At 37.0% G+C, this 13,773-nt stretch overlaps 1 protein-coding gene across 2 annotated transcripts in view; it reads left to right on the forward strand.

Annotated features, from left to right (window-relative positions):
• KIAA2026 (KIAA2026 ortholog) overlaps positions 1 to 9,399 on the forward strand; it is a 90,779-nt gene extending 81,380 nt beyond the window's left edge. For both annotated transcript variants that reach the window (XM_045563870.1, XM_045563871.1), the window contains 3 exons: positions 549 to 664; positions 3,688 to 3,875; positions 5,097 to 9,399. In XM_045563870.1, coding sequence (XP_045419826.1) covers positions 549 to 664; positions 3,688 to 3,875; positions 5,097 to 8,734 — 3,942 coding nt within the window. In that variant the 3' untranslated portion in view covers positions 8,735 to 9,399. The remainder of the gene's footprint in view (positions 1 to 548; positions 665 to 3,687; positions 3,876 to 5,096) is intronic.
• Positions 9,400 to 13,773: the final 4,374 nt, after the last annotated feature.

Raw genomic sequence — 13,773 nt, forward strand, 5'->3', positions numbered from 1 at the left:
ATTAACTCTTAGTGTAGCATTGTAGTATTGAAAACAGTGACTGCTTTGGTTGCTTTTCTGTGCTAGAAACATTTTAAAATAAAAATAAAATATCCTAAGGAGGTTTGTTAAGAAGACTGCTTTTAGGTATAACAAACCTAGCTTTTCTCCCCTTTTCCTCCCTTTTTGGGAAAATTACAAAAACTTTACTGAAATGACCCATATTATTTGCTTATTTAATGAATTTATATAAATGATTATATCATGATGCATATTTAGCAAATGGTTTATTAAAACATAATTGATATAATTAAAAAAATTTTTTTGAACTTTTGTCTCCCAGTTGGATGAAAGGGGTTTCAGATTTCTCTAGTAGAATTTAGAACTGTTAAATATATTGAATAAGATTTATTACAGGATATTTTCCCCCTTTCTGCAAGCTTCTGAAGAAGAAATATGTTTTTGATGGGTTATTGGCATCTTGATTTTGTTTTTTAATCATAAAATAAGGCTTGACATTGACTTTTAGATTAAATCTAAGGGATTTACTTTAAAAATTGTGTTTTTAGGGCAAATGGTATCATCGGAGGCAAGCTGTAAAAGAATTGCATAGTACATTGATACGTCTTTTAAATGAATTGCTGCCATGGGAACCAAAGTTAATGAAGGCTTTCCAAAGAAACAGGTAATTCAAGCTTTATAATCTGTTTTACTTATGGTCCTTAATTTATGATTTGAAGAAGATGTCCTGGAATCATTTAGTGGTTTTCCATTCATTTGTAATTCAGATATTTTTGAGTACCAACAAGTATGCAAGGTACTTCCTAAGCCCTGAGAAAATAATGTTTAAACAAAACCCCCTACTCTGTGACATACATTCTAGTGGAAGAAACAGACAAACTCAAGTATCAGATGGCAAAAAGAGCTATGAAGAAAAATAATGCAGGGTGAGAGGGATAAGCAAAAGCTGGTTTGGACAGGATGAAGGTTATTCTCACCAAGGTGTCAGGGAGTTTCCCTGACGAGTTTGAACAGCGACCTGAAGGAGATGAAGGAGAGAGCCATGTGGATATCTGAGGGAAAAGCAGAGGGAATAGAAGATACGAAAGCCCTAAGGTTGGAAGTATGTTTGGCATTTAGAGGTTTCAAATGCAAAGAGGCAAGTGTAACCACAGCAGAATGAGGGTGAAGAACATGGTAAGAGACAAGAGTAAGAAAAGTAATGGGGAAGGTAACCAGATCCTGTAGGTCTTTAATGATGAGTTTTTTACACTGAGTGAGATGAGAAGCCCTTGGACGGTTTTAAGCAGAGAAGGGACATGATCTGACTTATGTTTTAAAGCAGTCACTGTAGCTACTATGTTGAGATTAGTGTAATTGGACAAAGACAAAAGGAGGGAAACTAATTACACTATAGCAGTGATACAGGAGAACAGTGGTAGTGGCTTGAACCAGGATAGTAGCAATGCAGATGCCAAGTAGTGGTTGAATTCTGGATATATCTTGAAGTAGGATTGGCAGAATTTAAGGATTGAATATGGGATATGAGAGAAAGTAAAGAGTAAAAAAGATGATACCCAGTATTTTTGGTCTAAACAACTGGAATCATGGAATTGCCATTAACTGAGATAGGGGAAACTGAAGGAGTAGCAGATTTGGGAAGCAAGAGAGAATTGGAGAGTTTGGATTTCAACATTAAGTTTGATATGTATTTTAGACATCTAACTGGTGTCATTAGTAGGCAGTTCAATATATGAGGCTAAGTTCAAGGGAATCAACCAGACTGGAAGTGCAAATTTGGGAGTTGTCAGCATATTGATTGTCTTTAAAGCCATGAGACTGGTAGAAATCACCTAGTATGTGAACATAGAGAATAAAAGAGAACTGAACACTGGATCTTCCAACAGGTAGAGGTGGTCAAAATGAGTTGGACTTAGTAGAAGAGACTTTGAAAGATTGTTCAGTAAGCAAGGAGGCTAAGAAAGGAAAAATGATGTCTTAGAAACCAGGTAAAGAAAACATTTCAAAAAGGAGGGCTGCTCATGATGGGTTGAGGAAGATGATGACGAAGAATTCATTATTTAATTTGGCAACATGAAGATCATTAATGACTTTGGCGAGCTGTGTTGGTAGAAACATGAGTAAAAGTCTTAGGAGTCTGTTCAAGAGAATTAAGAAAGAAGAATTAAAGAGTCATCTTTCATGGAGTTTTGCTGTAAAGTGGAATAGAGCAATGGGGCAGTACCTGGAAGGATAAGCTGGGGTTAAGAGAGAGTGTTTTGGTATTTGTTGTTGTTAGTTTTTATTAATGGGAGAAATAACATGTTTTTTATACTGATGGAAATAATCTAAAAGACAAAAAATGCATTTAGGCAAAGGAAGGGACATTTGGTAGAGTGTTGTCCTTCATTAGGCAAGAGAAGATGCATTTAAGTAGAGGTATTAGCTTAGGCAGAGAGAAGGAGAATATGAGTACAAATTAAAGTAAGTTGCAGACGAGGTGTAAGCATGTGAAAGTTCTCTTCTGATTGCTTTCATTTTTCATTAAATAAGAAGCAAAGTCATTAGCTGAGGCTAAGAAGACTGAGAGTGAGAAGGGAGGAGAACTTAATACTACCCCCGTGTAGATATTTTTTCATTCCAATCTTACAAATTGAACGGGAAGTTCATTTTATAATTATCATTTGGTAACCCATTCTAGTATCTTACAGCCCTCACTGCTCCGTAAAACTCTTAAGCAATAATTTAAAACATAAATAAATGGAAAGTATTTATTAACTAATATTTGTAGAATATTTATGTGCCATACATACTATGAAGTAAGTACTATAATTATTCTCATTGTACAAATAAGTAAACTGATACTTAGCAAGGTAAGGAATTTTCCCAAAGTCTTAGGACTAGTAAGTGACGTAGGTAGAACATAAAATCTGATATACACAAATAACAATTTGTAACAAAAATAATTTGGAGAGCATATATTCAGATGTATTTTTTAAACAAAAAAAGAAACTAAGGGTGAAGTTTGAGGGTAAAGTAGAGAACTTAGTTGAAAGCAAGAGTAATTATAAAGGATCTGTAAAATACCATGTTTCTATCTCTCTTTAGTTTCTCAGATATACAGCTATTATGTCTTTATATAAAAGATACCTGTGAAGGTTAGATTACTTTTTGGCTTTGTTAATAAAAAAAAATATGTCTAGTAAGACCAAAGGTTTAGATAGGATTACTTCTAGGATTAAATAATGGGTTTGTTTGTTTGTTCCTTTCTGTGTAATAGTCACAATAATAGATACTGTTGTTTAGAATTTCTTGATTAACTTTTTTAAAATGACCTTTTAAATATTATTGTAATCAGTGATTTTGATATTATCTTAAATCTTTCTGTCAGTGCAGCTAGAAAAAAATTACCTTTCTCTCATTTAATCGGTCTAAGAGCAGCCTTTAGAAAGACAAACAGGTGGTATGTCTAAACACTTTATTCTAAAATTTGCGGTATGATTTTTTTAAGTTTGTGACTACACCCTAGGTTTTGTCTTCTTGAGCAATGAATCATTGGCAAGACTGAACTAAGCATTTTAGACACACATAAGATTAAAACACAATTTATAGTGACTTAATTGAAAATATTTCAATATGTAGTTTCAAATGTTAAAAATTAGTTTAGATTTCAAGAGTTTAATATGTATGTATTATTTGTTATTTCAGGAGCCGTCTAAAGAGAGACTATGATGACTTTAGAAGACAACCTGATCATGATAAATTTACTAGAGAACTATGGACTACTGAGGAAAGTGAAGGAGATCTGGAAAAAGACTCTCCTAAAGGAGAAATCATTAAGTCTATAGACTCAACAGAACCTCTAGATATCCTGGAGAAAGATCACTTTGATTCCAGTAGGCATTAAACTTTTTTTAAATCAACCCTAAATACACAAAGAGAAGTTTTTGTTGGCTATGAAGGCAAAAGATAATCTGGTCAATGAAATATATTAAATGGGAAAATCTGGTATGTTTTGAAGAAGTACTGTCCATATACTTATAAGTTTCTTGGGAGTCATTATCATATTTCTAGGAGTTTCTGGACCCAATGCCTGACTCCAAACTGTAGGCATGTCATTGCTCATTACAGGCTGTGCATCTTTGAGCTGTAATCCCTTTGAATTGGGTCATTCTCTTCCTTTTATTATTACTATTTCTGAAGTTTGTTTTAAATAGAATTTGAGAAGTCCCTAATATTCTGAAGATTATTTATATGAAGAATGACCAAGGTTGATGGCCTGAGACCAGAATAAACACATCATTCTAATAAGGATAGGAGTCTGGATTAGATTACCTGTAATTCATTTCAACTCAACAGATTATAGTCTATAAATCTAGTTTAATGACTTTCATTATATAAGAGATTAGTATGAAAGTTTGTGGTTTAGAAATGTTGTTTTCCATATCTTTGCTGAATTGTAAGAGTACTTCTTATTAACCCAGTTTGACCAGATATGAACATAATTTTTTTTACTATAAAGATAAACATCAGAAAGAACTGGAAATTTTTTTTTTAGAGTCTCTAAAAATAGAATAGACTGGAGAACTATCTCTCTTTGGTGTCAGGGTTTCCCTATCTAGAGGAAGAGAATGAGACTGGATTCCTTCCCCAATTAACTTCTGAACCCTAATTGTTCGCTTGAATATCTCTTTAAAAGATAATAATTAAGCCAGGCATGGTGGTCATGTCCCAGCTGAGGCAGGAAGGAGGATCACTTGAGCCCAGGAGTTCAAGTCCAGCCTGGGCAACATAGTGAAACCTGGTCCCTTAAAAACAAAGAAAAGAAAAGAAAAAAAATTTTGCACTTACATTGGCAGCAGAATTAGTAGGATTTGACCAAAAATAATTTTCTCAATAATAGGTTATTCTTGGTCATGGTTATGATATCAAGATTGCCATGTCAAAGGTCATCTTGCCTTTATCTCTGTCAGTGGTACTGAGGCTTTTGAATCATCCTGCAGTAGATTTCTTAATAAATTGCCAGCTCAAAGATTGACTTTCTTTTTTATGATTGGTGTTATTGCTATTCAGTTGCTGTTTTATATAATCAAAATGCTTGTTTTTATAATTTTCAGATGATATGAAATTGTCAGAAGTAGATTTTCCTATGGCCAGAAGCAAGCTGATGAAAAAAGAATTGCCTTCTAAAGATGTACCGAAAACACTGCTTAAAACATTTAAACGACAGTCCAAACAAACTAATTATCTGGATGATAGCACAAAAGAGCTTTCCCCAAGGAAGAAAGCAAAGTTAAGCACAAATGAGACAACAGCTGAGAATTTAGAAAGTGATATGCAAATTGACTGTTTGAATGAATCAAAGCATACAGAGCCATCATTTCCAGAGTCATTTGCCTCATTGGATTCAGTACCAGTGTCCACTCTCCAAAAAGGGACCAAACCTATTCAGGCCTTGCTTGCAAAGAATATTGGGAACAAAGTGACCTTAACAAATCAACTGCCCTCTTCCACAGGTAGAAGTGCTCCTACTGTGGAGAAGCCAGTTATATCTTCTCCAGAAGCAAACTCCATAAAGCCAGCATTGACCTGCCACACCAGTACAAAAGGTCCTTTACAGATGGTATACAAAATGCCCTGTGGCCAGTGGTTGCCAATAGATCTTCACAATAGCTCTGTAAAGATTCAGATGCAACCTGTGGTGGATCCTAAAACAGGAGAAAAAATCATGCAACAGGTTCTTATTCTGCCTAAGAATTTTGTGATTCAGCATAAAGAAGGAAAAGCAGTTGCAAAAGAAACACCGCCACTTCAACAAAAAGGTACAGAACAACATTGTTCATCTTTCCCACAGACAACAAGTGTAAACTCTTCTTTAGCATCAGTTCTTGTCAACCCAACAGGAACTGTTTCTACTCAACTACCTAGTACAGCTTTCAACAAGACGATTACACCTTTATCAAATGTGAGTAGTGCTAGACCACAGCCTTTGTCATCTGTAACCTCTGTTAGTAATTTATTAACACCACCAGTTAAGACTAGCCAGAGTGAAGCAGGAAAAGTCAAGAATGCAGTTTCAGCAGCCACATTCCCCCTGCCCAATGCTTCATCTACCGTTTCCTTAACAAGTCAGCCTCTGTTATCAGCAACAACACTAAAAGGATCTACAAATCCTGGTAGTTCCCTCGACTGTTTTGCACAACAACCTGCTGATTCTTCTGAAACAAAGCAAGAGCTAAAAACTGTGTGTATAAGAGATTCACAGTCAATTCTTGTTAGGACACGAGGTGGGAACACTGGAGTTGTAAAAGTACAGACCAATCCAGATCAAAATTCACCCAACACTTTATCTTCAAGTTCAGTTTTCACTTTTGCTCCTCAGCTTCAGGCATTTCTGATGCCAAAATCAACAACTTCATCATCCTCTGCATTTTCACCAGTAGCTGGAACGACTGCTACATCAAATCTCCCACCTTTTGGCCAAACACCGACTTCTGTTTCCATTCCAGCTAGTTTTAATCCATCCATAGGGAAAAATCTCAAACTTACATTAGGTCACCCCGCTAGCAGTGGTAATTTGGGCCATGTGATAGATAAAACTTCACACATGCCTCCTTCTCCCTTGAAGTCCTCTGTTTCTTCTAGCACTCTACTACCATCAACAGCAAGTAGTTCAGTAAGTGTAATTAGCATATCAACAGGAAATTTTGGACAAAACAATGCAAATGTTATTCATACTCCAACTAAACAGCAACAAGTAGATTATATCACAAAAAGTTACCCTGTTACAAGATCAGAAGCAACAGTAGCAACAAATGGAGATGTGACCACTGGGACTCCAGTTCAGAAACTTATGCTGGTATCAGCTCCATCTGTTCTTTCTTCTGGCAATGGAACTGCAGTTAATGTGACACCTGCACCAACATCTACTGGTGTTTCTGCCCAGAAACTAGTTTTTATTAATGCTCCAGTTCCCAGTGGCACTTCAGCCCCACCTATTGTTGCAGAATCATTAAAACAAACTCTTCCTCCCTCTTTGAGTAAAACGTACGTTAAAACTCCAGAGCAACCCCAAATAGTACTGATTCCATCTACAGTGGGAGCACCAATAAAAATAAATTCATCACCAACTGTGTCTCAGATAAAAGATGTGAAAATTGGGCTAAACATAGGTCAAGCAATTGTAAATACTTCAGGCAGTGTACCAGCTATACCACCAATTAACATATTGCAAAATGTAATCCCAAAAGGAGAAGACAAGAGTAGCAAGGGCTATATTTTGCCATTGTCAACAAGTGGTAATTCAATTCCAGTAAGCTCAAATTTTGTGAGTCAAAATATTACTCCTGTTAATGAATCAGTGGTTTCTGCCACAAGAGCAGTAAACATGTTTTCGGTAACAGGAGCAAACGTATCTTTGGGTTCCCTTTCAGTGACCTCAACCTCTGCTTCAGTTGGGACACGACCTCCTGTTTTAGTCAGTGGAAATGATACCTCTTCAAGAATTATGCCTATTTTGTCAAATAGACTTTGCACGTCAAATCTCGGAAACACTGTGGCTATATCAACTGTGAAAACAGGACATCTTGCATCATCTGTTCTGATTTCAACTACACAACCAACAGTGTCTCCTAAATGTTTAACATCAGCTCTGCAGATCCCTGTTACTGTTGCCTTACCTACACCTGTGACTGCATCCCCTAAAACAGTCAACACAGTTCAACATTCAGCAACAGTACCAGGAGCCACATGTTCTCTTTCTAAAAGACAATCTCGGACTTCTCTCCAGTTTCAGTCACCAGGGATTTCAACTACAGTGCCAACAAATGTAAATGCAAATAAACCTCAAACTGAATTGTCATCCCTTTCACCAAGTCCGGGTAAAATAATTAATATTTCCAATTTAGCTTCTCTGCCAAACCACCAAATGCCCCCTGCTTTAGTAAAATCAACCCCTAGTTACAGTTCTGCTCCAGGTGGCCCTGCCATTCACACTGCTACAACACCATCAAATGTAACTAGTCTAGTAGGGAGTCAGTTCAGTGAACCTTGTATTCAGCAAAAAATAGTCATCAACACCAGTACACCTTTGGCACCTGGTACTCAGATCATGATCAATGGAACCCGGTTTATTGTTCCACCACAAGGTCTTGGAGCTGGCAGCCATGTTCTCCTTATATCTACTAACCCGAAATATGGACCTCCCTTAGTTCTTAACAGCAACCAAGGCATTCAGCCTACACCAGTAGATAACCCTGCCCAGAAGATCACACTAGCATCAAATAATTCTTTAAGTGGGCAACCTATAAAACATTCTATGAAAAGCTCTACGAAAATTGTAAACTCTTTTGGGAATGCAAGTTCCCTACCCACAGTACATACAGCACCACAAATTGTAAACACAACTGCTAAAGTTTCTGTTCCACCTGCTGCACCAGCAGTATCATTGACTTCAGTAATTAAGTCTCCTCCAGCTACTCTTTTGGCTAAAACTTCTTTGGTTTCTGCCATTTGCTCCAGTAATACTCCACTGCCAAGTAACACTTCAGTATTTCATTTGGACACATCTGTCAAAAAATTATTGGTTAGCCCAGAAGGAGCCATTTTGAATACCATAAATACTCCAGCATCTAAGGTGTCTTCACTCTCTTCATCTCTCTCGCAAATTGTCGTATCTGCCAGTCGGAATCCTGCCTCTGTCTTCCCTGCTTTTCAATCATCTGGTTTAGAGAAGCCTGACACAGCTGCATCTTGAATTTAGACTAAAAGAGCCAGTTTTTGAATAATGGGGCATTGTTTTGACTCCCATAAAAATTTTAACTGTTTATTATACTGTTGAAAATATACATAGTTGTGTGTGTGTGTGTGTGTATGTGTTTTAATGTATCTTCTCATTAGCTTGCAACAAGGCTTTGTTTTCTTGGGGAGGGAAAAATATGTTCCATTTAACTCCTAATTGGTATTAGGATGTTTTCAAAGGTTCTTTGTTTAAAGTACATGGTCAGGATTTACCTGTCTGTATAACATAAATTGAAAAAGGTCAAGTTTGACTAGTTTAGAGTAAGCTAGCCTTTTGCACACTTATATTGACATGTTTCTTCTTGAATTTGGACTATTGCAGCATATCTATGATATGGTATTCTGTGTCATTAGTGAAATTTTATTTTTGTTTCTGTAAAAATATATATATATTTATGCATTGTGAAAATGCAGTCCATGGTGTAAAATTGTACATATTCCTAAATCCCTAACAACCTGTACTAAATATATGTACAAAGAACTATGCTGTCTTATTTATGTTTTGTTTACATAATGTATAGTTTTTTAAGTATTTTAGTAATTTTGGACCAGTGAACTGTTAGCAACAATGCAGAAGAATCTGCATGTAATAAACTGAGTTGCTCTATTTCTTTGTTTGAATACCATTTTTAAAGTGTTTTCCTGTTCCATTGAAAGAATACATGATATAAATGAAGACAGTGCTTTATAAAAGAATGAATTAAGGCTAGGAAATTTGAATTAATTAAAGCTAGCATTTGTACAAGATTTTACAGTTTACACATTTTTCTTTAACTTATATCACTTGATTTTCATAGAACTCTTGTGAAGTTAGGTAATATGCCCAAGGTTACCCAGCTAGTGGGTGGTAGAATCAGTACTTGAACCTGGTGCTTTAAATCCTTTTTCCATGGTTCTAAATTGCTTCTGTTTATAAAATTTCACTCTAGATTTCATTGTTTTAGCCTTTTTTTTAAATCCACCACCAAAGTCTACATTAACCAAAATAAGTGATTTTTTTTCAGGCCAGTATATTTGGTCTTTATTTATATACCCCAAATGAGTTTTGCAAAATGTTTAATTTTAAAATAATTTTGGATTCACAAGAAGTTGCAAAGATAGTACAGAGAGGTCGTATGTACCCTTCACCTTGCTTCCCCCAGATATGTTTATTTTTAAATTGAGGTGTTAGTTCATGGAGACTGATTTCTAAAATGATATTTAAGAACATGATTTTTTTTTAGTTTAGAATAAAAAGTGAGTGTGGATACCTTCAATTATAAGTGCTCTCAGCCTTTTTTCCCCTCAATTACAGCGCAATCACTTAAATTCCATTGTAAAGCAAATTTTATGACTCAACTGATTCTCAGGGTTTGGCTTTGTAGTATTTTAGAATATGCCTCATTTTAAATAAAAGGTAGCTTTTATATTTATTGGATCTTCATTCCATTATCTTGGGATACTCTATACTCATGCACATTTATAATAATACTGTTAACTTCATCAAATGGAATTATCAGGTTGAAAATGATAGGGAAGAGTAGACCTAAAGATTTCCTTTGAAACTACATTGAAATATATTCATTATCAAAGTGGAGAGGGTAGTGAAAGTATACCTGGAAAGTTGCTCAAGGCTCTCAAAAGTTTATATTTATGCTCTAAGACAGTACTTTTGCCATTCATGTCTATGCTCTACTCAGTCACCCACCCTCCCCCTTTCCCTGTCAGTTCAGAAAGCCATTGGATCTCAGGGGAAGTGGGTGGTTTTGAAGTGCATTGCGTTGTGTATAGGTGTGGCTCAATAAATTTACATACTCAGCTTTTTTTTTTTTTTTTTTTTTTTTTGAGACAGAATCTCACTCTGTTGCCCGGGCTAGAGAGTGCCGTGGTGTTAGCCTAGCTCACAGCAACCTCAGACTCCTGGACTCAAGCGATCCTCCTGCCTCAGCCTCTAATAGTTGACCATTTAGTCCAACCTAAATACAGGACTTACGTGGATCTAATTCCGGGGGTCTAATGAAGTCCAATATTCATAAGAATTTAATAAAACCATATAGATTCATAAAACTATCTTAGGAATTAAGAGTCTATCAAACTTGAATTTGAAGAAATGTAGCATCAATTAAGAAAAAGCAGTTAAACTAAAAAGAGGTTATTTTTAAAGAGAGAAAACATAGATGTCCTCCAGTGGATATGTAGGAGTTGCTATAAACTCAAGTTAAACCTGGTGACCCAAATGCCTGAACCTTCACAACCTCCCCTGTACCCTTCCTGGGGACCTGAAGATGCAGGGTATATCCCCAGATACTCTTGGGTCTCTGCCCAAAGCTTCATGTGGCAGAACAGGAACCAACTGGAATTTAAATTCTGCCTCAGCCAATTTTGTTGGTTGTGATCCTTTTCTTTTCCTAGCTCAGTGAGCTTTCTCTCCATAAGCCAAGCTGCCATCCAACTTTCTTGAGCTTTCTTTTTTTCCTCATGGGAGATGATCGAACTTTTATAGAAGACAGTGCTTCTTTCCAGGACTTTCTCAAGGCATCTTCCTGTAGGAACCATACTTTTGAGATATCTAGCTGATGTTTTCATATGCTTTGGGAAGTTGCTTCGCAATTTCCAAGCAGTAAATTCCCTTGATTTTCTGCAAATTTGCATTACGTGTTCTTGATGTAATTGATGTTTTAGCTGGCAGTATTTGATGTTTTAGCTGAAGTTTTTGAATCTCATTTTCAAATTATCTTTTCAGACTACAAAAATGCTTATTCAGTTTGACCATTTATTTGATTTTCTTTACTTAACTTTTTAAATAGACATCATTTTCTCCTTCAAGCCTTTTTAAGGAAACATTTAACAGCATCAACGTATTTCTTCAAATTGACTTGAAGTCTAGAGGTTCTCAATTTTCTGATTTTCTCTTTGTCTCATTTCAAGTTGCCATCAGCCCTGTAATGTACTCTAAAGAGGGCAAGCAAACTATCTTGAGTATGGTCTGAGAGATTTTAAAGGGCTCTCTTTATCATTTACAAAAAGCTTTCATTCATGTTTTCAAGTTGTCAAGCATTTTTTTCTGTTCCTTCATTTCTCACACTTTTTCTTCTAGGTCACAGCTTCTTGGGATAGCAGTTTTAGGTTTTCCTAAAAATGAATGTTTTCTTCCAAACATGATTTCCCTTTGAAGTTCTTCTGAGATGCTTTTAAGATGTTTTTGGCATCAGTCACTTGAGATTGCAGTATTTTGATACATCGAGTGACTATGCCTTAAAGTTGAGGCATGAAATGAAAGTTTAGGGGACTCCCTCCCGTTCTTTTTGAAGAAGGTCTTCAATATCCTCAAGTGACAGTAGAGCTGTCCAGATACTTACTAAGTGCTGCCGCAATCAGCATTTGTAACTTCAGAGGACTAGTCTCCACTGGAGGTAACTTGAAGGCTTTGTTGATTTGTGTAATCAATCTAATCTTCTCACTGCCTTCAACCTGAGCAGAAAATCTTTTCCAGCTCTTTTTCCCTCCTTAAAGTATGCATGTTCTTTACTGTAAAAATAATCAGAGAGGTCATATCAGAATCTCCCAGCGAAAACCACACAGACTTGAGTCTTGTCTCAAACAGGAAACACCACTGAGGACTGGACAGGAAGGAGAAGACCAGTTTCTATAAAAAAAACAGTGCTCTCTAACTTTACTCTGCTCACTGCACAAATAAGACAGTGAGATTATGTGTATAGGGCATTTGAGCAAGTGGGGAATGTTGATTGCAGCCAGAGGACACCAGCCATGAGCTCTGACCACTCTAGTCGCAACCTGGCCCTGCAGGAAGCCTAGATCAAAGCAGTGCCATGTTGCCACCCATTTTCTGCCCATGAGCATGTCAGGGTGTAATGGGGGGCACACTGTGCCCATGCTTATGGGTGAGGCTCATTCTCCTGAATTCAAGTTTCCTTCAGCAGCGGGGAGGCCTGATCCTACCTACAAAGGTCACAAGGATCTGCTTTCCCCGAAGGCTCCCCTCATTTGTGTTTAGTCAGTCCAGATGGCGGGAGCACAGCGCTGAAAGCCCTCAATAAATGTATTAACTATTGATAACAGCCTTGTATTTCAATATCAAAATGGCAATGTCTTAACATTTCATGAACTTTTGGTGACGCCAGTTTGTCTCACATTTAAGCCAAGCATTCCTAGATGGGGTCAGCTCTCCTTCATTGGTGACTTAGTGACCCAGGCTCCTTGAGTCAAGTGACTCTTACATCTTTAGCACATGGCTCCCAGGGTTGCCCTGCAATTGGTTTCCAATCCAGGGAGTCATCTTCAGAAGTGTGGCTGCCTCTGTGAAGGAAGTAGGTCTTTCTTTCTGAATCTGGCACCTTCTTTTTCTTTCCACAAAATCTCACTCTCCTAGTTTCTCTCTGGCAGATTCAGTCCAAGCCTCTTTGCCTATCACCTGGAACACTGTCTGGGGGACTCTGTGAGGACAGCCTTTTCCACTGGGAAAGGGGAGAACCCTCAGTGGATGACAGTCTGGGAAATTTGGGGGAGGTTTAGGGCTCAAGCCACAGGTCCCTCTATAGAGGTGGAGGATTGAGGCTCAGAAGAGACCTTGTGGTGAGACGGGGAGGTGCCCAAATGCCTGCTGAAGTTTTCTTTGTTTAGAATTCATTTATTTCTTTGAAAAAAGGAGGGTAGGGCTTATTTGAAGTAGTAAGATTTGACAGAATCAGGAAGTGTAGGATGATATTTTAGTATTTTGTTGGATGTCATTGTTTTCAAAGTGTGTAATAAGTCTCTTCGTTCTGTGTTTTTTCTCTTCAGTGCAATCTTGTCTTCGGTAGAAAATAGTACAGTTATTTTACACTGGTGTTTCCGATGACACAGGTGATTTACTGACTCACCATGAAATAACAATGAATCACATAGTGAGAAAGTCATTTCTTTAAAACTCTCATAAGCCTTCTGATCATGTCAAAGACAGCCTTAACTTTCCTCTGATTTTTGCTCTTCTCCCTCTTTTACGAAGAGAGCAGGTCT

Source organism: Lemur catta, chromosome 10 (genome assembly GCF_020740605.2).
Source record: "Lemur catta isolate mLemCat1 chromosome 10, mLemCat1.pri, whole genome shotgun sequence".
Taxonomy (NCBI): Eukaryota; Metazoa; Chordata; class Mammalia; order Primates; family Lemuridae; genus Lemur; species Lemur catta.